Genomic DNA, 26129 nt, shown 5'->3' on the forward strand with positions numbered 1-26129 from the left:
GAAAGGAAAAAAAACTGAAGTGAATGTATTGCATGTTTAGGCTGCTGCATATAAGAATAGTTGTTAAGGGCAAAGAAGTTGGAGTTAATACTTACCTGGGTTTTTAACAACTAGAAGTCCAGTCCAGTATCAGTATATAAGTGGCAATATGGGGGATCCCTGGGTGGCTCAGTGGTTTGGCGTTTGCCTTCGGCCTAGGGTATGATCCTGGAGTCCTGGGATCAAGTCCCACGTCGGGCTCCCTGCGTGGAGCCTACTTCTCCCTCTGCCTGTGCCTATGCCTGCTTTTCTCTCTCTCTCTCTCTCTCTCTGTCTCTCATGAATAAATTAATAAAATCTTTAAAAAAATATATGTGGTAATATATTTCCATGCAATACATGGTTTTTTTTTTTTTTTTTCCTCCATCTCTTTTTTTAGCTTGTTATCCTAAAGTATGGTTAAATCATCTTATGTTAGATAAAAATTGGATTTTGTGTCTGGGATATTCTTTTATAATTTTGTTTGGGGATAGGGAGGTGATGTGAAAAACAAACAGAAAAACCCAGAAACTTTTGTATTTGGAGAAGTCAGATTTTTAAATAAAATGGAAACATTGTGTGAAATCAACTTGATTAATATTGAATGAAAAGACTAGATACTGTTCAATAGGACTTGTCCACTTAATTTTTAGCTCTTTGAGTAAATAACTGAATTAAATTACTTCATGTGAGTTTCAGTGACGATGAGAAAAACTTGATTTTCTTTGGTGTATTGACATACTACACTGATTTAGCGCTTATGATTTAACAAGAAGAGATGATTTTAGTGAACTTATTTTTGGCCTGAGGTTAAGTGGCAGGAGATGTACGTAGATTGGACGGTCTTTTTTTTTTTTTTTTTTTTTTTTTTATTCATGAGAGACACAGAGAGAATGAGAGGCAGAGACGCAGGCAGAGAGAGAAGCAGGCTCCATGCAGGGATCCGGACATGAGACTCGATCCCAGGTCTCCAGGATCAGGCCCTGTGCTGAAGGCAGCCCTAAACCGCTGAGCCACCTGGGCTGCCCTGGACAGTCTTTTCCTTTGTCTTTTGCTACCTGTCTCAATTTGGCTGCATAGAACCCAAGTAGTTGTTTGGTCTACCAGTTTGGTGGCATGGAGTCTTTTGACAAGTGGTCAAATGGTGACACATGTAATTGATAGCACTTCATTGAGGCTACAGCTGCTTCTCTATCTTGATGGTTCATGCCTAAGGCTGATTTAATTTAGCCTATGCAGTGCCAATTAACAATGCCCAATTAGGTATTCTGTTTGGCTTTCAAGTTTAGCTGCTGGAAAACTCGTAGAGAAAAGCATCTCTTTCTTCTGGATGACAAGCATATGAAAATTGATAATAGCAATGGAATGCTGGTTATCCTTTTTAAGGAATTTGAAGTGATCACAATTAAAAATCTGAGTAGACAGCAAGAAGTATTTTTCCACTTATGTCTTCAGAAAAGAAATAGGAAATGTTTTCCTATATGCCATTTTTTGGGTTAATTGCTGAAAATAATTAGTGATGATAGCTATCATACTTTGACTTCTTTGTAATGTGCCTGGCATAGGGATAAGCACTTTACCTACCATGTCTCATTTATTCTTCACATCATCCTAACACTGTAGATTACTTCATTATAACCATTTTACAGACAGGCATATCACTCTTAGCTTTCTGAGCCTCTTTCTTTTCCTCTCTACAAAGAAAGTGATAGGCAGAGTTGGAGATTTTAGGTCTGTTTGACTACAGAGTCCTTGCTCTTACTGCTATCCTCACATACAATAGCCTAATGATGGAATAAATTTGTTCTGCATGACTTCTTTCCTGGTGTGATTCTGATAATAAATTGTCATCATATCTTGGTTTTTACCTAGTTCTATGTGAGCCAGTTTATCAAAAGACATGGTTTTGACTGATGTTACGATGGTTCGTATTCTCTGGCAGCAACAAGTGTCGGAGGTCGTCCAAGGCAGCAGAGGAGCTGTTTGCTGCTGAGAGAAGGTGAAACCTCGTTTCCTGAGTTTATGCAAATATAGGAGAAAGAAGGACCAACCAATAAGAAAATGAGCCCTAATAATCTGACTATATCAGCTAGAGTGACTGTCTTACCCAATGCTGTCATAATGTCAAATCTTTCTGTAGCTCCCATGATAAAACCATCTGTGGCTCCTTCTCTTCAAACTTTTGCCTGCTTGCCTTGAGTCACAAGAACAGTGATAGAAATAGCTGAAATAGCCAACACTTATGGAGCCCTCACCTTATATGAATGGTGGCAGACACCAGCAAAGTTATTATTATTAACATTATTATTTACTCATATCTGCCCAAGTGGAAATAATCCTTTGGATTCTTTACAATACAGAAAGGTAATAAAATAAACGAACTGATTGTGACAGTCATTTTTCATCAATCGTAGGAGTTTTCAGGCTCCTGGGGTAAATTATTCACATGTATGACTTAATTCTCAAAAAAGTCCTCATCATATTTTCTCAATTGAGTAAACTGGGTATCAGAGACATTAAGTAACTTGACCGGTGTCAACAGCAGGGTAAGGGATGAAGGCCTGATTGAAACCCACTCTGCAGATTCTAAACCTGGTGTGTTAAATCATAAAACTGTTAAAGCCTCATAGAAGATTGACTTAGTTTTCTGAATTTAGACAAAGATGAAGGACGAACAGAGAATGCCAGTTGTGGCCTGAAGAAGTGTACTATTTGGTGTATGAAATCTGTTTTATTTGAGGGCTTTTGTTTTTTGTTTTTCTCCTATTATTCTTTTGGTGGTTGCATGGCGGAGGGACAGAGGGGGACAGCAGCTCTCCTGTTTGCTGAAGGCCTTATTTCCATCACTGGGCTTCTTCACACATGCAACTTTTGAGCCAGGCCCAATAAGATATTTGAGTTTTTGACTCAGGTCTCAAAGGTCAAAAGCAGACACTTCCCCCATTTCCTTGAGTGTGTCGAGAAATGAAAATTCCACCACCACTTTCCCCTAGGACGTTTTGTTACCCTGCCAACATTTCAGAAATATTGCTTGCTTTCAGTTTTAATCCATTTCCTCCTCCCTTATCCAGTCCCATCAATATCTAGAGCAACCACTCAGAAATCTATTGGTTTCTAAGAATACAGTTATTAACCACTTCCTTTGCATCTTGTCCTAAACCTTTCCCCCATGTACTCCAGCCTTCCCTTTGACATCTCTGGTGGCTGACAGGTAGTTAGCTCTTCTGACTAGCAGATTGGTGCCTCTGCCACATGAGAGTATTATTGCACAGTAAAATTAATACCTCCAGCCCAGGTTTATTTAGCATCTTTTGACACTCAAAAGAGCAAGAGAACACATGCCTTGCTTTCTCTTGGAATGGTTGAGTATTAGATTAAACTGGCAAGAGATATTTTAATATCCTTGATAAAGACTTCGTTTTTAGGTGCACTGATGTTTTTTTGAAGTTCTTTATGCCTTTATTTTCAAAGTTAGTTTAAGAGAGCTTTTACCACTTTTGGAAAGCATGTGTATTTCCACATTGCTTGTTGCTTAAAAAAAAAAAAAAAAAAAAAAATTAAACTACACTACCGGCTCTGGGTTTTCTTTTTCAGATGCAAAAGAATTTGTTTTAAAAGCCCAGATCTTAGCTGGAGGAAGAGGAAAAGGTGTCTTCAGTAGCGGTTTGAAAGGAGGCGTTCATTTAACAAAAGAGTAAGTCTGGAGATTTTAATTCTGTGTCTTTGGGCTAAGCAGTTATGGCAGATCTTGCTCATGATTGAAGGGAGCACGAGAAAGATGGTAGGAATGTGGTGGGAACAGGAGGTAGCAAATAAAGAAAGTGAATTACAAGTAGAGGACACTACAGTGCCCTAGTGTTCTTTCTCTCATAAGTGGATTTTTCTTCCTTAATTGGTGAAAACCCAACACTTCTTCTGTCACAGTGATTCATCGCAAATGTTGAGAATGATAACACAAATGTTGCCTCCATATTGTTACTTCCCTATTCTAGAACCTGCAGTGGCTCCCCAGCACCAATGGTTTCAGTTGTCCCTCCTGTCTAATAATCTGAGCCTTCCTGTATAGGGGCCCAGCACTACCCACTTTCCTCTCCTTTCCTGTTACAAACCTTCATTATTTACTTTGAATCTTACCCTCCTATGCTCTTAGTGGCCAATACTTCTCACACTGCCCAAGTCAGGTCTTTGTTATTTATTTCTTATCTAAATCTGTTATGAATTTCAGCAGTGTGACTATAACTTATTTTGGTGAGAGGATAGCAGAGGGAAGTAAAAATTTCTTCCCCTTCCCTCCGCTCAACTCCCTTTCCCTCTGCCCCCTCCTCTCCGCTCCCCTCCCCCCTCCCTCCCTCCCTTCCTCCCTCCCTCCGTGAGCCTCTGGTACAGTGCTAGGCACCTAATGTATGAACAGAAAGGCCTGTGGGCTCTGTGAGGGTGGAGCTGGACCCTGTGCAGTGTGGACATGAGGACATAGTATGCACTCTGCTTTAAAATAATTTTCAGCATAGACATTGATTTTTTTTTCTTCTCTCTCTCTCAGCCCTCAAGTTGTAGGACAGCTGGCTAAACAGATGATTGGATATAATCTAGCAACAAAACAAACTCCAAAAGAAGGTGTGAAAGTTAACAAGGTAATACAAATGCTTTGGGTCATTTTCTGTGTATGTGTTAGAAAGAAGAGAAAATCATATTGCAGTTTTGACAATCTGATGAAGCAATGCACTTTGGTGATATGCTATTTTGTTTTTTAAACCTCATATAATCTGTTTAGGTTGTGGTATTCTTTAAGGAGAAGTAAAAAGGGGTCTTTAATAGTACTAGTGTTTATTATCATTAGCGTTTAGAAAAAATGGGTACAGGTGAGTGATGGAATCAACAGCTTTCCCTTTCAGAACGCTGGCATGTGTTGTTTAAAGCTGGAAAGGGCTTTGTACAACAGCTCTTATTACTCAGGGTGGGACAGTCTCTGCTCCTCCACAACCACATCTTCATCCTGTGTATCAGAATTACTTGCTATGATTGCTTTTCTAAGTGTCCCTTTCCCCTACTTTGAGATTAATACCATTATTATCACTGCAAGTATTGTGTCTCAGCAATCTTTTTGGGGTTCTCGTGTCCAAAGGGTGTACATTATGCACATACACACACACGCAGAGCCCAAACCCCCAAGTAAAGTGGCCTGCCTTAGTCATAAAATTTTATGTGGTGGAGCCGAGGCCAGAACCTAACTCTGCTCCCATCAGTCTGTCCATCTTTGCTGTGCCCTTTTCATGCACAGAAGCACCACAACTGGCTACCTGATTTGCAGGACCCAGTACAAAAACAAACGCAGGAGCCCTTGTTCAAATTTCGAGTCAGCTATAGCAAAACATTACACCAAGAGACCAAGACAGGGACCTTTGTGAGTGTTGGCCCCTATGTGATTACAAGGTCACACACTCTGGCCCTGTCAGGCACAGATGGTTAGAAGGCTCCGTCATAACGGTGAATGGAGGCCCAGCATTTTGGGAAGCGTGTGTCTGCTTGGTTGACACAGCATTCCAGATCATGGTCCTCACCCATGTGCCGTGCTTGGCGCGGGGGAGACCTGAGGTAGTATTCTGTGTTTTTTATTTTTCACAGTGGGTTGTGTGGAAAATTTTTGACATGACCAAAAAAAAAAAAAAAAAAAAAAAAAAAATTGCCAGTTGGTTCTTAGTATACCATGACAGGGGCTGTCTTGGGTCTATCTTGATCTGGAAGAAGGAGATTGGAAATACTGGTGGTCATTAGTTCCCTCCTTCTGAGAACATAAAGCTTTTATAGATGTCAAGATAGCACACTGACAAAACTGGTTATGCTGGTTTGTCTTTCCCAGGGCTTCTGTGATGTAAGAGCTGTTTAAAACGCAAAAGTATTTTGTTTTGACTTTTGTTTGGCCCAACACAGTGCTTTTATTTGCCTTTTAAATCTGGTTATGAGCCTTTACCTGTGTTAACTTCTTCAAAATTTGTCTGCAGAGGACATGATTAGTACTTTTGTTTGTAGGAATTTGTTGTTTTATATGGCTCCATGAGTTTTTAGATTAGAGTTTGTGATACTTTTTTAAAGCATATAAAAATACCTACAGCAGATTCATGCTGTATGGTAATGCATAAAATTAGTTTGTAGATAGGTTTCTGAAAGGCTGGAGATAAGTGCATGCTTGTACACCGAGTCATTGCCAGGAAACGACTAGAATGATTTACTTTTAAGTAGTGTATTCTTTTTTTTTTTTCTGATTGTAAAAGTGATTCACACTTGTAAAAAATTCCAATCTGAGAGAAATATAAAAATTAGAAAGTAAAAGTTCCTTGGCTTCTCACCCCCCTGAAATAATGCCATATATCGTTTCAGTCCTTTTTCTGTGTAAAATTTATGTCACCACATTCCTATAACAATACCCTTTTATGTGACTTTAAGGAACATGCTTTTTTTAACTTACGAAATCTTGGACAGCAGTCAGAACTCCTCCCTTTATAGAATAGAAACTTTAGTTTTCTAAGTTTTTTTGAGAAGTGGCTTAAACTCATACATACATTTGTACACATTGGATATTTTTTTCTAAGTCTGTGCCAGTGCATTTCTGGTGTATTCCCTAGAATAATAATAGGGTAGATGAGACTATGCTACTCATCATGTTCTTCACGAATCAATACCAGCCAAGGTTACTGCCCTACAACGAGAGAAGTTCAGAAATCAAGTATACTTTTAATCTTATCTAATCATCGTCCTGTTACAAATAGTTTGTACACTGGTACTCATCTACAGATTACAGTTTCAATGGCATGATATTAAAGACAAAAACCAACCAACCAACCAGGTTCAGTGGTCCAGTAGTTCCCAAAAGCTTTCCACCCTGGAAGACTCCACAAAAAGGTAGTGTTGATGATATTGTTTGTGTCAGTCACAGATGAAGTCATAGTTTTGAAATATATCAGCTGAGGTCCTCATGGGATGAATGTTCTTGGAATCCATTTAGACTCTCTCTACAACGATGCTTAAAATATTCTGACATCCTGGGCTATATGGAGGGCATGGTAATGTCAAAAAAACTGATCTTGAAATAAAATATCTTGAATTATCCATTGATAATCATCATTTTCCTGGGAATGTTTTCTTAAAGAGTGATACGTTATTTCTACCAAACAGAAGCCATTTGATATAGCAGCTGGTCTTTACAAATAGAAATTTGATAGAATGCGGAGCACATCTGTCAACATTTTAGAAGATTAAGAATAGGACTCTTGAATGACATCTGAAAAAGTTATAATGTTGTGTTGCTTCTCAGAATAACTGCTGAAAATCATTAAATCTCCTTTTCTAGACTAGCTCTTATTAGAAAGTGAACTAGAAAACAGCATGCTTCTATGAAAATCCTAACACTGTGTGCCAAGAAGTATTTCTTACATAGTCATGAGTTACCATTTATGATAAGAGAATCAATATGAAGGCTCTTATAAGATATTTTATTTTTAACTGGTGATGTGTTTGAAAAGAAGTTCTGTATTCATTACTTCATGGCTTTTTAGATCATCATATATTTATCCCATTTCATGTGACTTAAAATTAGTGGTTTTATGGCATCTGGGTAGTTAACATGTAATGCTGTTTAATCTGACTTTTTTTGTCAAATCTTTTACTGAACTGCTTTTAGGAAGGGCAGTGTGTTTTATTTCACTTTTAGTACTAATTAGTTATGAATATTCTTTTCTTTAAAAAAAATCATCCAAGACACCTTTTAACCATTTTTATTGGGAATGTCAGTTGGTATAGCCTATCTCTCTCTAGGGCAATTGGGTGGTACTCACTGAATTTTTAAATATGAAGAGTCTAAAGCGTAGCCATTTTACTTTTAGGTACCTTATCTACAGGGATACTAAAACACATGAGCAAAGGTATATGTACAAAAATAGGCACTGAAGTAGCATTTAAAAAAAAAAAATTGGAGTCCACATAAATGTCTGTCAGTAGGGCAGTCCCGGTGGCTCAGCAGTTTAGTGCCGCCTTTGGCCCAAGGTGTGATCCTGGAGACCCAGGATCAAGTCCCACAACAGGCTCCCTGCATGGAGCCTGCTTCTCCCTCTGCCTGTGTCTCTGCCTCTCTCTGCCTCTGTCTCTCTCTCTCTCTCTCTCTCTCTCTTTGTGTGTGTCTCTCAGGATAAATAAAATCTTTAAAAAAAATGTCAGTAGGGACATGATTAAATGAATATTGACATGTAAGTGCCATCTAGTCACAAAGTAGAAGACCTTAGAGAGATCTCCAAGTTGTAATATTAAGAACAAGAAGAAAAAGAGGCATTCAAGTAGATATAATATGCTTCCATATGCAGGATGTCTCTACTATTATAATGCTTGTAGATTCATAGGAAAGAGATAAGAAGTTGGTAGTGGTTTTTCCTGGTAGGCCTGTCACACACAATTGTTGAGGTTGTGCTGAGCAAAAGGACAGCTGGCTGAGGCAGTGAGCACAGAATAAAATCCTTCCATCCCACTTGCCTCTTACCCAGGCACTGTCCTGGCATGCGCAGAGGAAAGTGCTGCTTTTTTTTTGATGATCACAAAGGTTCCACCTGGGCTCCTGATCACCCTGATTCCTGAGGTCCAAGGGTGGAATATGCAGAGGAGGGGACTGCTATCATTGTCTCGTTTATGTACTTTTGATACCTTTTGCATTGTTTTTGAACAAGCAAATAGTATACTTATAATTTAAAATAAAGTAGAAATTGAATTAAAAATACAGTGATCCAGGAGATAGAGGTATACAAACCTGGGAAGCATCAGACATACTGTAAAAAGAATCCTTTTGGCAACAAACCTGGTTTTCCACCAGTGCAAAATCTGGGAAGAATCTGTGTAGTAAGATGTATGTACTGTTAATGTTTCAAATTAAAATAACAACTGCTTCCCTGGAGTTTTTCTTAAGTGTCAGGGTTTCTCAAGGAAGAAAAAAAGAAGATTAAAGTAGGAAGGTTCCTTGAGGCAAACCAAATACCTGTCACTTGAGCAAGTTAGCAGGATCAATTAAGGAGGTGAAAATGGGCATTCTGTATCATGAGAGCAGAACTCTCATATCTCTGGTAGCTAGCTCACTGGGTTTAAAGAGCCTGAAAATGAAGCTGTTTGCTTTGTGTGGCAAGTTTATATAGATTTCCAAGTGGGACTCAGCTCAATGCTGAATTAATTTGACTTTCTTGCTAATGTGGTAGGTGATGGTTGCTGAAGCCTTGGACATTTCCAGAGAAACCTACCTGGCCATTCTGATGGACCAATCCTGCAATGGCCCTGTACTGGTGGGCAGCCTTCAGGGGGGTGTTGACATTGAAGAAGTGGCAGCTTCGAATCCAGAACTTATTTTTAAGGTATGTTTATATTCCTGCCTATGCTGTGTTCATTGATTATTGTTGCACAAGCTGTTAAAGATTTAATGTGCAGTCTGAGGCTGATAGCAGTACATTCGTTTCTGGGATTTATGGCACAAAGATGTTGAGTCCTTTCTCTTTTCTGAGCACTCAGTTAAACTTGGCTAGAACCAAGGTATTCCCTATCCAAGGTCTTTTTCTTTGTTTTTTTTCTCTCCCTTCCTTTATTCCTCCTTCCTGTTTTTCCTTCCTCTCTCATTTCTTCTACCCAGCCTAGCCCAAGAATTAACCAATGGGGGAGGACTGTGAGTCTTCCATTTCCTCTGGATTAACTAACTGTACCCCATGTCACAGTATGTAGAATCCAGGAATTCTGTCCTGGGAGACTGGATGTAAGCTGGAGACTGCCTCCATGTCTCTCAGTACTGCTAATATAAAACAGAATCCTTCAAACATCCAGATTCTATCCATTTGTTTCAGTCCTTTAAACCTCATCCTTAGTTTCTAGCCATAGATCTGGCTGAGGTCAAATCCTAACCAGCCAGCAAGGGTCTCAGTGTTTCTAAGCCTCATTTTTTCAATCACTAAAGTAGAAGTGGGTGTAATTTCCACCCCACAGAATTGTGAGAAAGAATGAGGTGACGTGTATAAAGTGCTTCTCAACCTGCCTCAGCTGTAAGAAGAAAAATCTGCAGTCTTTGGAACTGTAATTCTAGTTCTTTAATTCTGGGTTCCTAGTATAAAAAAAAAATGTATCAAGTTAGAAATTTTTACCAGAGGGATCCCTGGGTGGCTCAGCAGTTTAGTGCCTGCCTTCGGCTCAGGACGTGATCCTGAAGTCCCGGGATCGAGTCCCACGTTGGGCTCCCTACATGGAGCCTGCTTCTCCTTCTGCCTGTCTCTGCCTTTCTCTCTCTTTGTGACTCTCATGAATAAATAAATAAAATCTTTAAAAAAAAGTAAAAGGAAAACAATTTTAGCAGGAGGATTCATTATTTCTTTTAGAAGGTGGTTTTGTTTCCCTTCAGAAAGTGAGAATTTTATTTCTTGAACCTCTTTGTTCCAATCAAGTACTAGTACTTTGGTGATTGATTTCAGAATGTTTTCACCAATATCACCTATTTAGGTTAACTACCTTGGAAGTTCAGTCGAGACTACATGCTGCCTTACCAGTAATATCTAGCCATTTTCAAAATTAATGTGATTGAAACAAGTCACTTCATTTGGAAAGAGAATATATGAAATAAGGTATATGAACAGCACTTAGTATCTTGGAGAGAAAGGCACTTTGTAGAGCTAAGGTATTATTAATGATTATCATCATCAATAGACTATTTAAATCATATGGTAATATTTAACCTACGTATGACAGGCTCTAAACTTAACAGCAATATTAGACAGGAAAACCTTACTTTGGAAGCTTTCCAAAAGATGTCATAAAAATTAACTGACTAAATATTCGTCAGTGCCATCTGTATAGTAATTAAAAGTGAAAACTGGCATCCGATTGTCTTGTCAGCATGCCACCCTGAAGAATTATATAGTTTTTGGAAAGGCTGTTTTTTAGATGGTCTGCTAATTAAAATGTACCCTATAGGCAGCTGCAGTAGCCCTGCTCAGAGATCTTTGGAAAGGCGCCACACTTTAATTACTCATTTGCAAATAAATACTAAGCATTTTCTTTCGAGGTTGTGAATCTTTTCATTTGCTTGTCTGAATTATCCTTATTTAATTCATTTTTACTAGGAGCAAATCGACATTATGGAAGGGATAAAGGACAGCCAAGCTCAGCGGATGGCAGAAAATCTAGGCTTCCTTGGGCCTCTGAAAAACCAGGTACTTGAGCATTTGGAAGCCACTGTGAATGACTTGTTTCAGAAAATGTTTACTACCTTGCTTACTTTCCTCTAATATTTGTGAGGATACCAGGATACAGGATTATTTATTGTGTCACAGTTTTGCTCCCCTGTTGTTTATGATGAAGAAAAATATTTCCCTTGTATTCCAGAATAGGATGTTGATGAGATGTGTTCATATATGTGTAGGTATGTGGGGGTGTGAGTGTTGCATGCAGACACGTGCATTTTGCTATGTATGTTAGCCTCAATGTTTTTCTGTAGCACTGCAGTGCCAGCCCATGAATTATCCTAGGCAGCATAGTGGTTAGAAGCACAGGCTGTCAAGTCAGGCAGACCTGAGTTTGAATCCTGTGGTGCCACCAGCATGTGTGATTCCACCCGTCTGAATGTCAGGATCATCATCTGTGAAACAGGGCATGTTGTCAGGATCGAGTATGCTGATGTGAGGAAGTGCTCATTCAGAACTCCAGAAAGGTCAGCTGTTATTGTTATTAATAATATACATTACTTAACTAATTGCTATTCTTTCATAGCTAATGGGATTTGAGATGAATATTAATGACCTGAAAGTGATATTTCACTGAAAACAGCTTAAATTATCCCAATTTAGTAATTATATGCTTTGGCTTCAAAGACAGAGAAGTTGTCCTCTGTGCTGTTGAGGGAGAGAATCTGTCTTGAGCATCACAGTCCTGCTTTGACCTTGGTCCAGCCCACAGACCCTGATTGTACGTTTACATAGGCAAGCTTCTTTGTCCCACAGTTAAATCAAAACTATTTTAACTCCTCCACTACTAAGAGAAACCAACTTAATAATCCTATGGCCTATGTATATGTATATATGTGTGTGTGAGTGTGTATGTGGGAGTATGTATGTGTTCACCTGGGGCTCCCAATTGTTATAGAGCATTTTCTTTCATTTATTTGGGCAACATTCCTCTAAGAAAACAGAATTCACACTCTTTCTGCCTTTACTTTTTCTTTTGATTGATTCTGTCTCTAGAAATTTAAGGATGGCAATAAGGCCAGTCATAGAAGGGTAAAGCTGAGTAAGACTTGAACAAATGTGTTTAAGTTAAGAGAAGACAGCACTTATTTGAACATGGGAGGAACGACTCCCTCAGATAGCAGAATATTCAAGATGGTAGAAGGGGCAGGAACATCTGGGACTAAACATTAGCAGAAGAAAGAGCCAAGACTCAGTGGACAGGTAGAGGAATTGTTATTTCCAAGACTGTCAAAGAGTTGCCAAGTTAGTGACCTGCTAAAAAGAAGTTATGGTGGATTCTTGAGTGAGGGCTTCAGTGGTTGGATTCTCCCCCTGAGAATGAGGTCACTAACTGGCTTAGCCATGCATTTGACATTTATTGTGGGGTGTCTTATGTAGGGGTGGTGGTCACTGAGACCACTGTTTCATGTGGTCACTATGTTCTAGCCACACTTCCCTGCAGTCAGCTCCAGAATGTTCTCCATAACCCTATTCACCTCATCTATATGCCTCTGCATATCTCTTTTTGTTTTACTTATTTCATTCACCTTTGCAGATCCTAATCTACACCACAGAGGGGACAGCCTTGCTTACTGCTTTGTTGCCAGCAAAGTGCTTGGCTGATATATTAGGTGCCCTAGAAACATTTGTCATACTTGTGAGTAAGTGCAACAACACAGCCAGGACGTCCACTTGGAAAAGATTCCTAGAGAGTTGGTGATAGGCAGCTGTAAAGGCAGGAGAATAAATCTAGAGTGGGTGAATCTGCTGATACCTTGACTTGACAGCTCAGGAGGTGAACATAAAAGAAAGTTCTAGAGAAGGCAGTAATACCATTGTGAACACCAGAAGATAATTTCCTCCTCTTTCTTCCATGTTATAAGAGAACTTTAAGAGTCATAGCTCTTAAATGGTTAAATCACATTTTTTTTCAGTACCCCAAACACTCTAGGTTTTAAATGAATTACCTATGGAAGGAAGATGAACATGTGAGTTCTCAGAGATCATCAGTAGCTATAGTATTTTTTTTATCAGTAGCTATAATATTTTTAACAGAATGTATTGAAGAAAGGAAAAGTTTTTTATTTCTTTTTTTTTTTTTTTTCTTGTTTCTTTGTCACCCACTAAATGAAAGGCTTTCAGTCTTCATTTGCTTGACAGGCAAAGTTGAAGTGAGCACTGCCTGGGTGCTGCTCACTCTGTTGGACCCTGGGAAATGGAGATGAAGAGAAATAGCCATTGTTCTCCAGGGGCTCACATAACAGTGGTCAGCTGCTAGCAGTGACTACAGGGAGAGGGAGTGTAATCTGAAGGAGGGCGAGGGTGATCTGTCGGAGATGTGTTCAAATTTGTTCATCTAGGGACACCTGATTATATTTGCACAGTAAGAAGGAGCCTATATGTGTGCTGGAGTGGTAAATTTGGGAACCTCTGCTTTAGGATGCTTTGTCAAGCCACAGAGGTCAGTGAAACATTCCAGAAAACCAGTGTCCGATAAGCAGAGGAGGCTCCCCTAGAAGAGAAAACATTTTTTTTTTAAGAGAAAATATTTAAACGCGTATCAGTCAGTGATTCTTTGGTCAAGAAATAGTATCTTTGAGGCCCCTCAGATTCAATATGACCTTGAAAATCACTTAATTCTCATCTAGGACATGGTTTAGGTATCTGGAGCCAGTGCTCTTATGAATGAACAACTTATAAAATGATTACCTTGTAAAGTTATTACTATCTTTCCTATAACTCGTGCCTGTTGTCTCTGAAGGTGAGGTTTTCATGTTAGACTTAATGAAAAACTATCACCTTGCACAGAAACTACTAAGTGTGTGTTCCTGACAAAATTCATTTAATTAAGAATTGGTTGAAAAGACTAAAGCCACACAACAGCTGAAAATGACTAAAAAAATTCACAGATCTCTCAAGTGTGTCTTAGTTGCCCTCTATACTGTTCATTTTGAAAACAAGCACCGTGAATTGTCAACATGCATCTTTATTTAGTATTTTAGCTAATGAAAAGATTTGATGGGGGCAGTTAATAAATGATCATTAATGCCTCTGAGAATGGTTTGCGCCTCTGGCTGGCTTCAAGAACCGTATGTGAATGTTGATGATATTAGTTCTTGGAATAAAATGAAAATATTTCTAAAATTTTCAACCTAAAAAAATAAAAATAAATAAAAATAAAAATAATAAAATTTTCAACCTGCTAAAACATTTTTGAAGGTACTTGTGAATTTGTCAGGGTCTTATGCATATGGCTCAAAGGATATTTGATTTTAGGATCTCAATTTTTTTTAATTGCTTAACAACCTTAAAATAGCATTAATTGGTGGCAAAAGAAAGAGAAAACAAATTTTCTGTATAGTGTGGTTTTGAGCTGAGGAAGTAGGTGGCAGTAGGAAACTGGCTGACTGTAAGGTAAACAGCAGAATGTTTTCTTTGACTTGTGTTTAATTTATTTTTTAAATTTGAACATGTTTTAGAAAGCTGGGGAGCTAACCTCAACTTGCCCCAGGGCCTGCCATTTTGTATTATTACACCTGCTCAGACTGACACATTTTCCCTGCCGAGCCTTTCTAGTCATTTACTGGATGGCCTGTGGAATAAGGCACGTTCTGTCTCCAAGCTGGGCTGGTTCTCCCTTTTAGATCTTACAGCACATATTTTATAACACATATCCCTTAGAGATCTTACAACACAAATCTAATCATGCTTCAGTCCCACTCAAAAAAGTGTTTATGGTCTGTCTTTGTACAATAATAAATAGTTATAACAGTGAATACAAACTAAATGCTGTGTTAATGTGTAGTGAAAGTCGCATAAATGTGTAGAAAATGCAGGCTTCATGGTAAGCTAGGTTGATATAAACTGAAGAAGTTTTGAAGCAACCCAGGTATCTACTGACAAATGAGTGGATAAACAAAATGTGGTATATACATGCAATGGAAAGTTGTTCAGCTTTGAAAAAGAGGGAGGTTGTGACAAGGCATGTATGAGCCTTGGGGGCACTATGCTAAGTGAAATTGGCCAGTCACAGAAAGATAAATATGGGTATGATTCTGTTTATAGGAGGTACCTAGAGTCATCAGATTCATAGTGATGGAAAGTAGAATGGTGGTTGTCAGATGAGTGGAGTGGGGATGGAGAGTTGTGATTTAATGGGTACAGAGTTCCACTTTGCAGGATGAAAATGTTCTGGAGCTTGGTTGCATGACACTGTGAATATCTGGACACTGCCAAACTGTACACTTAAAAATGATTGAAATCATGCATTTTATAGAATGTATATTTTAAAAAAGAAGACAGTTTTAAAGTAGCTGAGATAAAATCTTATATCTGCAGGTACCCAGCGTTATTTTCTATTATGTAGTCTCTCATTATTAAGTTAATCATTAACTGAACCAGTGCTTATTGAGTGTTGACTCTGTGCAGAGGCTGTAGTAGGAGTACAGTGGATGCCATAGCGTCCAGGTTAGATAGCATGCCTGTTTCATACAGCTTACATTTCAAGCTCATATTGATGGCCTAGAAAACCCCTAAAAATACAAATCTATTTGGCAGTGAGTTTTTTTTTTTATCAGCTTTGCATTGTAGCTCAAATAAAATCCATTTGGATTTAAAAAAAAAAAAGTAAACATGAAATAAAAGAAATCTTAGAGTATTTGAAAAAATAATTGGAGAATTATTTTAACACTCTCAGAGTGGGACCAGCCTTCTTAAAATCTGACCTGAAGCTAGAAGCCATGAAAGAAGAGAGTGACATTATTATTACTACTACCAGATTCCATGTAGCAGAAGTAATAAACACATGGGTGAAAGTCAAATGTTAAAGGAGAAAAATATTTGCAATTTATATGAGATGAAGAGCTAATTTCCTACATGTAAAAAAAAAAAAAACCCTCTTTTTATAACTCAGAAAAAAGATTAAAATCTCAACAGAAAAATTCAGAGAAAAGGAAATACAGATGTCTCTTAAGCTCATAGAATCATTCTCAAATTCATTAATAATAAGAGCAGTTCCGGGCAGCCTGAGTGGCTCAGTGGTTTAGCGCCGCCTTTAGCCCAGAGTCTGATCCTGGAGATCCAGGATCGAGTCCTGCTCGGGCTCCCTGCCTGGAACCTGCTTCTCCCTCTGCCTGTGTTTCTGCCTCTCTTTCTCTCTCTCTGTGTGTGTCTCTCATGAATAGATAAAATCTTTTTTAAAAAATAATAAAAATAAAGAAGTAAAATGGTAAGAGCAGTTCCAATTAAATGTCTGTATGAAATACCCATTCTTACCTGGTATACTGGCAAAGATTGGTAGAGATGATTGTGCATAGAGAAACAAATTCTATGATACTAGTTTGTGGGCTGAGAAACTAGTGACAGTTTCTACCAGGGATAATTTAAAATAAAATTTTACTATTTAAAATCTCCATACTCCTTTTTTTGACCCATTCTGGGGAATCTATCCTATAGATGTTTAGTCACATGCATGATATACATAGAGAGATATATAAGGCAGCATTTTAGACAATGTCAAACTATTGGAAACTCAATGGCTATTGTTTAAGAGATAGGTTAAATGAATTATGATGCATTCATGTAAGATATTATGTGGCCACTTATAAGAATAAGATCACTCTACTTGTGTTGCCGATATAGACTTTATAGAATCTGTTAAGTAGAGAAACAAGGTATAGAACCAAGCTCATTTTTTTGAAAAAGATGAATGGAGAATATGCATGCTTTCACATATATAGACTATCTCTCATTGAAGCACCAGCCAGAAAGTAAGGTGGCTGCTGCAGGATGAGACATGAGAAGCTCTGTGGCTGGGGAGTTGAGTGAAAGTTTAGAGGGAGACTCTGTGTACCTTAGGAATTTTGTATCATATACATATATTATCTAGCCAGAAAAAAATCAGAATTAAGAAATATTCAGTCTTACTCATTATGTATGTTTATTCATAGCTACTGGGTTTCAAATTAGGATTTAAGAAAGTTTATAAATATACATAAAATAAATTAAGACAACGTGAATTTCATTTCCAGGAGTTCTTCAGTCAATACTAGAACAAAGAGAACACTCTCAGTGTTCACCACAGTGGGACTTTATTCTAGGGGATTGGTTACATGGTGCTTCAAGAGTTGAGGAATTTCAGGGTATAGAGAGAGGAAAGGTAGAGTTAAAGCATAACAGGAAATTGCTGCTCCCTGCCACTGGAGGACCTAAGTGAGCCAGTGGAATTACTGCACCTTGGGAGACAGAAAGTAGAACCCTGGTGGCTCTTTGGTGGTTGCTGAAGCCGTAGGAGGAGATGCTTTTGCAAGGCAAAAAGAGCGGGGTTAGAAGTCCCCCTCCTTTCCACTACTTCCTGTCTCCTACCACTGCTTCCCCTTGGCTGAAGTGAGCTGAGAGCCATCCAGGGCAGAAGCCTTGGAAACTCAGCCTACAAGGGTCAGCTCCCCTGATACTCAGAGTCGGGATGGGGAAAAGCTGGGACTGGATCTGAGGGGCAAAAATGCATGGCTGGAACAATGAGCAAGAATGTTGCCAAGGGAAAATGATGGCTAGGCTTTGGGTGGAGCCAAGAATGAGACTGATACCCAGCATTCAGCCATGACTGCACAGTTGTGCTGTGTGGCATCACAGGCTGTACTCACTATAGGTGTGAGCTTACCAGGGTTGTGTCAAGGCCCCATTCATGATGTCTTTCCCTTGCCCACTTCACAAAATGCCAGCATGTTGTGACATAGGCCACTTATAAAAGTTGGTTGAAAAGAGTGAATGAGTGAGTGAATTTCAAGCAGCATGAGAAGAGTGAAATCAGGGCATAACATCAGGGTAACTCTGGACATTGTTGCTCTTTGTGGTTTATGCCTTGGGGACAAACTGTTTAGTTTGAACTGTGCTGTTCCCGAACTCTTACTATGTAGGACTTTCATCTCCCTGTTTTGGCCATAGTTTCCATTATATACTCAGTAATTATTTCCCAGATTATAGGTTTGGACTGATGAATGTAATAACTGTTTTATTCTAGCATAGTAAGGAAAATGTAATCATTATAAACTCTCAAAATCATGTTTACCTTTTACTTAAATGGAGCTTGTTTATATTAATGATTGTGGCTCATACTGCAGCGTAACTCGGCTAATAGGGACATGATAATGTACAAAAAGATTAACAACATTTTTAGGCTATACTGAAAATATTTTGTTTTCCTGATAATAGTCTTTTCCTGGTGTTTGGAGGAAGGTTGAGCAATTCCTTCTAATGAATAGCAGTGGAAATTAAAATAATTATGCTTTTCTCTTTTTCCCTTCAGAAAACCTAACTGAATGTAAAGACATAGCTTATTATTTTTAAGGTTTCATTAATCCAGCAAAATAAATGTTTTTTTACTGCTTTGGTATAATTTCATTTTACTTAATCCCATTTAGGCTGCAGATCAAATTAAGAAGCTGTACAATCTCTTCCTGAAAATTGATGCTACTCAGGTGGAAGTGAATCCCTTTGGTGAAACTCCAGAAGGACAAGGTAACAAAAAAAGTAAAAAAAACAACAACAAATGAATATAATTATTTATGCAAACTATAAATTAAATTGTACAAAAGACTGTAGCAGCACCTTTGCATTCATTTCATTCAGCAATTTAATTTCTGCCATGGTTTCAAATGCTCCCGTGATACGTTGAACTTCAGCACTGGAGTTTGTTTGCAACCAAATGCCAGGCCTCAGGGGAAGCTCCTTCTTGTTTTATTTAGAAACATCCATCCATCAGTACCCCCTTGTTTTTCCAGGGCCATTCTTGCTTATGCTGTGGTAAAAACTTGGGTAGGAACTGGAGCCTCTGCATTGGGATGTAATGAATGCACATGATTTTATGGAGCTGGAAGTGCTTGAAAATTTTTAGTTTGCATAAATGTGTACAAATTCACTTTGTGCCCCTCTGATGAATTTATATCCTTACAGTGAAGCCCTAGCGCCATCCTGTCTAACTCTTTCACCTTACTTAGTTACCAGTTTCTGATTCAGGTGGAAGAAGGAGGCATTTTTGTAGAGAAGAGTTTTCTATCCACCAGGTACTTATGAAGTGTAAAGGAACATTTTCTATCTCAGTACCTACCCCTTTTGCACTGTGCCTTACATACAGCTGGGATTCTGTAAGTTCTTACTAATTTGATAGCAAAAGCTTATGAGTGTGCGTGTATTTGGAGGTAGAGAGTGGGATATGAGGTGGACAGGACGGAGATACAGAAATGTAAGTCCTATGAACCTTGTCCTTTTTTTAGCGCATTTCACCTCCCACTGTTCTGTATGCTGTCTAGCAGGATGTGGGCAGTCTAAATAGGGATTTGCATTGAGTAAATTAGATGATCTGTTATGTGTAAATACAACTAAGTTGTAGACCAAGGTGAACATAGTATAATGTTTTACAAAGGGGACTGGGTTCAAATTCTGGATCTGCCATGTTCTGGCCACAGACCTGGGCTAAGCCTTGGAGTTTGGTTTGTGTTTTTTTGTTTTGTTTTTTAATCCAAAAGAATCATAAAAATGATAACTGTCGGGATCCCTGGGTGGCGCAGCGGTTTGGTGCCTGCCTTTGGCCCAGGGCACGATCCTGGAGACCCGGGATCGAATCCCACGTCGGGGTCCCGGTGCATGGAACCTGCTTCTCCCTCTGCCTTTGTCTCTGCCTCTCTCTCTCTCTCTCTCTCTCTCTGTGACTATCATAAATAAATAAATAATAAAAGAATGTTTAAAAAAAAAAATGAGGGATCCCTGGGTGGCGCAGTGGTTTGGCGCCTGCCTTTGGCTCAGGGCGTGATCCCGGAGACCCGGGATCGAATCCCACATCGGGCTCCCGGTGCATGGAGCCTGCTTCTCCCTCTGCCTGTGTCTCTGCCTCCCTCTCTCTCTCTCTCTGTAACTATCATAAAAAAAAAATTTAAAAAAATGATAACTGTCTTGTAGAGTGACATGACTGGTGAACGTGACTGAATATCCACTGTCAGACACAAAATAGACTAGTCCCTGACATTCCTAAAATATAGGTCCTCATCTCAGGTAGTCCAGGAAAAACACCCAGCAAGCAAAAGTCTAGGACCAGATGGCTTCACAGGTGAATTCTACCCAACATTTATTTATTTATTTATTTTTTTAAATTTTTATTTATTTGTGATAGTCACACACAGAGAGAGAGAGAATGAGGCAGAGACACAGGCAGAGGGAGAAGCAGGCTCCATGCACCGGGAGCCCGACGTGGGATTCGATCCCGGGTCTCCAGGATTGCGCCCTGGGCCAAAGGCAGGCGCCAAACCGCTGCGCCACCCAGGGATCCCTCTACCCAACATTTAAATAAGAGTTAATACCTATTTTTCTTAAACTATTCCAAAAGGTAGAAAAGGAAGGAAAGCTTCCAAATTTATTCTTTGAGGCCAGCATTACCTTGATACAAAAACCAGATGAAGACACCACCAAAAAAAAAAAAAAAATCAAATTACAGGCCAATTTCTCTGATGAACACAAATGCAAAAATCCTCAATAAATACTGGAAAACCAAATTCAACAATATATTTAAAAAATCATTCACCATGATTAAGTGGGATTTATTCTTGGGATGCAAGAGTGGTTCAATATTTACAAGTCAATTAATATGATACATTACATCAACAAAAGAAAGGATAAAAAACTCTATGATCATTACAATAGATGCAGAAGAAGCATTTGACAAAGTACAGCATCCGTTCATAATAAAAGCCCTCAACAAACAAGGTTTAGAAGGAAATATCTCAACAAAATACAGGTCATCTGAAAAACTCATAGCTAATAGCATACTCAGTGGTGAAAGATTGAAAGCTTTACTTCTAACATAGGAACAAGACAAGAGGTCCACTCTCACCAGTATTATTCAACATAGTACTGGAAATCGTAGCCACAGCAATCAGACAAAAATAAATAAAAGGAACCCAATTGGAAAAGAAGAAGTAAAACTTTCACTGTATGATGACATGATACTATATATAGAAAACCCAAAAAAGACTCCACCAAAAAACTACTAAAACTGATAAAAGAATTCAGTAAAGTTGCAGGATATGAGATCAATATATAGAAATCCATTGCATTTCTATACACTAATAATGAAGTGGCAGAAATAGAAATTAAGAAACAATCTCATTTATAAGTGCAACACTAATAATGAAGTGGCAGAAATAGAAATTAAGAAACAATCTCATTTAAAAGTGCAGCAAAAATAGTAATATGCCTAGGAATGAATTTAAACAAGGTGAAAGTCTTGTACTCAAAAAACTATGAAACATTGTGGAAAATTGAGGATGACACAAATGGAAAGATATTCATCCCATGCTCATGGATTGAGATAACAAATATTGTTAAAATGCCCATATACCCAAAGCAATCTACAGATTTAATGGAATCCCTATTAAAATATCAACAGCATTTTTCACAGAACTAGAAAAAATATTCCTAAAATTTATATGGAACCACAAAAGACCTTGAATAGCCAAAGCAATCTTGAAAAAGAACAAACCTGGAGGTATCCCAGTCCCAGATTTCAAGATATACCACAAAATAGTAAACAAAATAGTATGGTACTGGCACAAAATAGACACACAGATCTTTATTACAGAACTAAATCCATGATTATATAGTCAGTTGATTAATGGCAAAGAAAGCAAGAGTATACAATGGGAAAGAGATAGTTTCTTTAACAAATGGTGTTGGAAAACCAGACAACTACATGCAAAAAAATGAAACTGGACCACATTCTTACATCATACATCAAAATAAGCTTGAAATCGATTAAAAATCTGAATGTGATACCTGAAATAAAAAAATCCTAGAAAAGAGCTCATGTGGTAATTTCTCTGACATTGGCCATAGCAGCATTCTTCTAGATAGGTCTCCTGAGACAAGGGAAACAAAAGCCAAAATAAACTCTTGAGACTACATCAGAATGAAAAGCTTTTACACAGCCAGGAAAACCATCAACAAAACAAAAAGACAACCTACTGAATGGGACAGATATTTGTAAATGATATATCTGATGGGAGAGTTAATATCCAAAATATGTAAAAAACTTCTGCAGCTCAACACCAATTAAAAATGGGCAGAAGACATTAACAACATTTTTCCAGAGAAGGCATACAGGTGGCCAACAGACATATGAAAAAAGTGTTCAACACCACTCATCATCGGGGAAACAAATCAAAACTACAATGAAATTTCACTTCACACTTATCAGAATGGCTAAAATAGAAAATGTAAGAAACAAGTGTTTGTAAGGATATGGAAAAAAAGGAGCACTTTGGTGTGGTGCTCCAACTATACTGTTGGTGGGAATGCAAAGTGCAGTTGCCACCATGGAAAATGGTATAGAGTTTATTTAAAAAATTAAAAATAGAATTACTGTATGACCCAGATATTCCACTATTGGATATTTATTTACCCAAAGAAAATAAAAACACTAATTCAAAAATATATATGCACCCTTATGTTTATTGCAATATTACTGACAGTAATCAAGATATATGGAAACAACTCAAGTACCCATCCATAGATGAATGGATAAAGAAGTGATACACAGAGACACACACACACACACACACACACACACACACACACAGAGTGAACTATTTACTCAGTCATGAAACTGAATGAAATTTTGCCATTTGCAATAGTATGGATGGATCTAGAGGGAATAATGCTAAGTGAAGTAAGTCAGATTGAAAAAGACAAATACCATATGATTTCACTCATGTGGGACTTAAGAAAACAAATGAACAACAACAGAAAAGACACAAACAAAACAGACTCTTAAATACAGAGAACAAACTGGTAGTTGCCAGAGGGGAGATAAGTGTGTGTGTAGAGGAGGGAAGTAATGTGAAGTAGGTGAAGGCGATCGAGAGTACACTCATTATGATGAGCACTGAGTAACAACATATAGAATTTTTGAGTCACTATATTGTACACCTAAAACTAACACTGTTAACTATATTGGAATTTTTCAAAAGTACAAAATGGGGACAATAGTAGTAGTACCTACCTTACAAGATTGTTGTGAGGATAATTAATGTCTTAAAACAACACTTGGCATATGGTAAGAGGTACAAAAGCATTAGCTGTTACTATTGTATTATTTCATATTCTTCTGAAAATCAAATAAGGTAATGGATATTTAAAGTAAAACATAAAAAAAAGTAAAGTAAAATGTCATACAAAAATTAAGGCCTTGTTTAAAATTCTAATTGTACCAATTGTACTTGAACTAATAAAAGGCAGTCCTGATCTCCCTCTATGAGAGGCAGTCCTGATCTCCCTCTATGAGTCTTTAGGCATTTCTGGTGGAGGCCCTTGTAGTTTTCTAATAAATTCTCCATTTTCATTTAAAAAAAAAAAAAAAAGTTAGGGGTACCTGGGTGGCTCAGTCAGTTAAGTGTCTGCCTTTAGCTCAGGTCATGATCTCACGGTCCTGGAATCAAGTTCTGAATAGTCTGGCTCCCTGCTCAACGGGGAGTCTGCTTCTCCCTCTCCTCCTGCCTTTGTGCTTTTGCTTGCATGTTCTCTTTCTCAAATGAATAAATTAAAAAATTTTTAGGGCAGCCCTGGTGCCCCACCGGTTTAGCGCCGCCTTCACCTTCAACCCGGGTGTGATCCTGGAGACCCAGGATTGAGTCCCACATCAGGCTCCCTGCATGGAGCCTGCTTCTCCCTCTGCCTGTGTCTCTGCCTCTCTCTCTCTCTTTCTCTCTCTGAGTCTATCATGAATAAATAAATAAAATCTTTAAAAAAAAAAGAAAATAACATATTTCATAGTTTACACAGTGACCACTAGATTAAAATCTGTGATAGGTTATTTAAAATCAAACTACCTTTTATTCATAAATATTTCAAAAATTGTGTTTGACTATAATATTGTTAGTATTTTATAGAGAGAGGAAGCAAAGTGGAAGAAAACTTTTGAACTCATATGACACGTACTGTGATAAGCTCTTACATACATTCTTTTTTATTGCTTACAGGAACCTGAAAAGTAAAGAGTTATTATGCCCATTTTATAGAGGATTAAAAATTAATGTGACTCCTCCATAGGCAGCTTGTTCCTGCAGCTGGGATTTGAACGCATGTCTCTCTCAGTCTAGTGTGTGTGTTGATTTTGATATGCCAGACTGCCTTCTTTTTTACCTTTTTTCTCTTAAACTATTAATTTACTTTTATCAGAGTGATCCAGATGTAGTCTTCAGTTTAGTAGAATATTAGTCAAAATTCATGCTGCATTGAATGGCTGTTAATTAAATCTGAGAAACAAAAGACAGAGAGGTTGAGTACAAGTTCTTCAAGGTCATGGTTTGCTTTTCAAACTAGTATACATAAGCAACCTGATTGTTTCATTTTTTTTTTTTTTTAAAGAATATTTGGCCAAGGAACTGGATAAAAATCAGGCTATAATACTACTTTCATTTAAACCTTTGGTAAGTTGTCAGTTACAGATTGCATTCTGATACAGGGAATAAGGGTGCAAGAAACTTTTCCTAGGGTGTATTTGTAACACCTCATGAAATCAGAAGTTTTCTTTTTAATTATCAAGAGAAAGGAAAATTCTTGAGCTTTCTTGAAGAAATCATCATAAAACACGTTCCGTGTATATAGTTCATTAAAGCATAAGTCTTATGTGATATTTTTAAGAGCAAAATTATCTTTAGCTATTAATTTGTTCATTGTACCATAAAAGTTCAGCTATTGAATTATAATCACAATTAAATGAGTGTGTTGGTTTATAACTCTAATGAGCAGTAGTCAAATTAAACCCAATTAGGAAACGGTGATTAATGACCAAATGTATAAATTGATCTTCATCATTGTCACAATCCCCTAAAGCAATTCTCTATTTAGGAGATGTAAAAAAAAAAAAAAAAATTTATATCCTAGAAATATTAATAATCTTTATATTTATAATGTGAATATTTAATTTTTTCCATTTAGATCAGTAATAGCAGAGCATATAATGTTTCACATTAAAATTGTGATTTAATAATGACTCTTAATTTAGAAGTTTAAGGAGCCTGGCATCACACCAAACATTTTACTTTAAATTTATCCTTTGCAAAGCTTCTTTGTAAGATGATTTCTTCTGTCTTCCACTGGTTAATGGACATGTTTTAAAAGTTTCGGTAATTGGTTGTATATTTGCAAAACAGATGATACCTGATTGAATGAAGAGCAATGATCTTGATAACATCTATGCTGCTAGGTCACCTATGGGAAGTTTTTACTGTGGTGAAAGAACTGCAGTCCAAGAATTATTTTTTCCAATGTGATTAATAATTTGATTTAAAGAATATAATTTGGCACTATTGACTGTAATGTAATTTAGTGACTCAGAATCAAAATGGTCTGTTAGTGACAGAAACCTTCATCAGTCTAGTTTTTGTTAAGAAGCTTCTAGGTCAGGGAAGGATAGGTTCTTTTCCTCATATAACAGGGAAGTCTAAGGAGCGATCTAATTTAGGGCATGAAGGGAATGAGGGATTTTCTGATCTTCCAGCCCAGTTACCTCTGAATTGGCTTCTTTGTCGGCCAGACTCTGTGGAGGGGCAGCCAAGATAGTTCCCATTTTTCATCATTCTTCTCCAGCAGCCCCAGCAATCTTTTCAAGTGATTCTGATTGGCCCTACTTGGGTACCATATCCATATCTAGACCAGTCACTGAGCTGGAATCACATGTATGGGAGAAAGGCATCTTCTCAATAGAAAAAGGGATAGAATCCCGTGTCCACCAGAATGACCAAATTTTACAGAAATTAAACTGTTAATGAATTAGTCAAAGGGAAATGAACTCTTTTCCTTGCTTGTCCGGTTGCATTGCCAGAATTGATTTATTAA

The 26129-nt window shown here is 37.8% G+C and overlaps 1 protein-coding gene across 2 annotated transcripts in view; it reads left to right on the forward strand.

Moving 5' to 3' along the window:
• SUCLG2 (succinate-CoA ligase GDP-forming subunit beta) overlaps window positions 1–26129 on the forward strand; it is a 254313-nt gene that overhangs the window by 125424 nt on the left and 102760 nt on the right. For both annotated transcript variants that reach the window (XM_025456519.3, XM_025456520.3), the window contains 5 exons: window positions 3613–3712; window positions 4559–4649; window positions 9246–9398; window positions 11145–11234; window positions 18665–18761. In XM_025456519.3, the coding sequence (XP_025312304.3) occupies window positions 3613–3712; window positions 4559–4649; window positions 9246–9398; window positions 11145–11234; window positions 18665–18761 (531 nt within the window). The remainder of the gene's footprint in view (window positions 1–3612; window positions 3713–4558; window positions 4650–9245; window positions 9399–11144; window positions 11235–18664; window positions 18762–26129) is intronic.

Source organism: Canis lupus, chromosome 20 (assembly GCF_003254725.2).
Source record: "Canis lupus dingo isolate Sandy chromosome 20, ASM325472v2, whole genome shotgun sequence".
Taxonomy (NCBI): domain Eukaryota; kingdom Metazoa; phylum Chordata; class Mammalia; order Carnivora; family Canidae; genus Canis; species Canis lupus.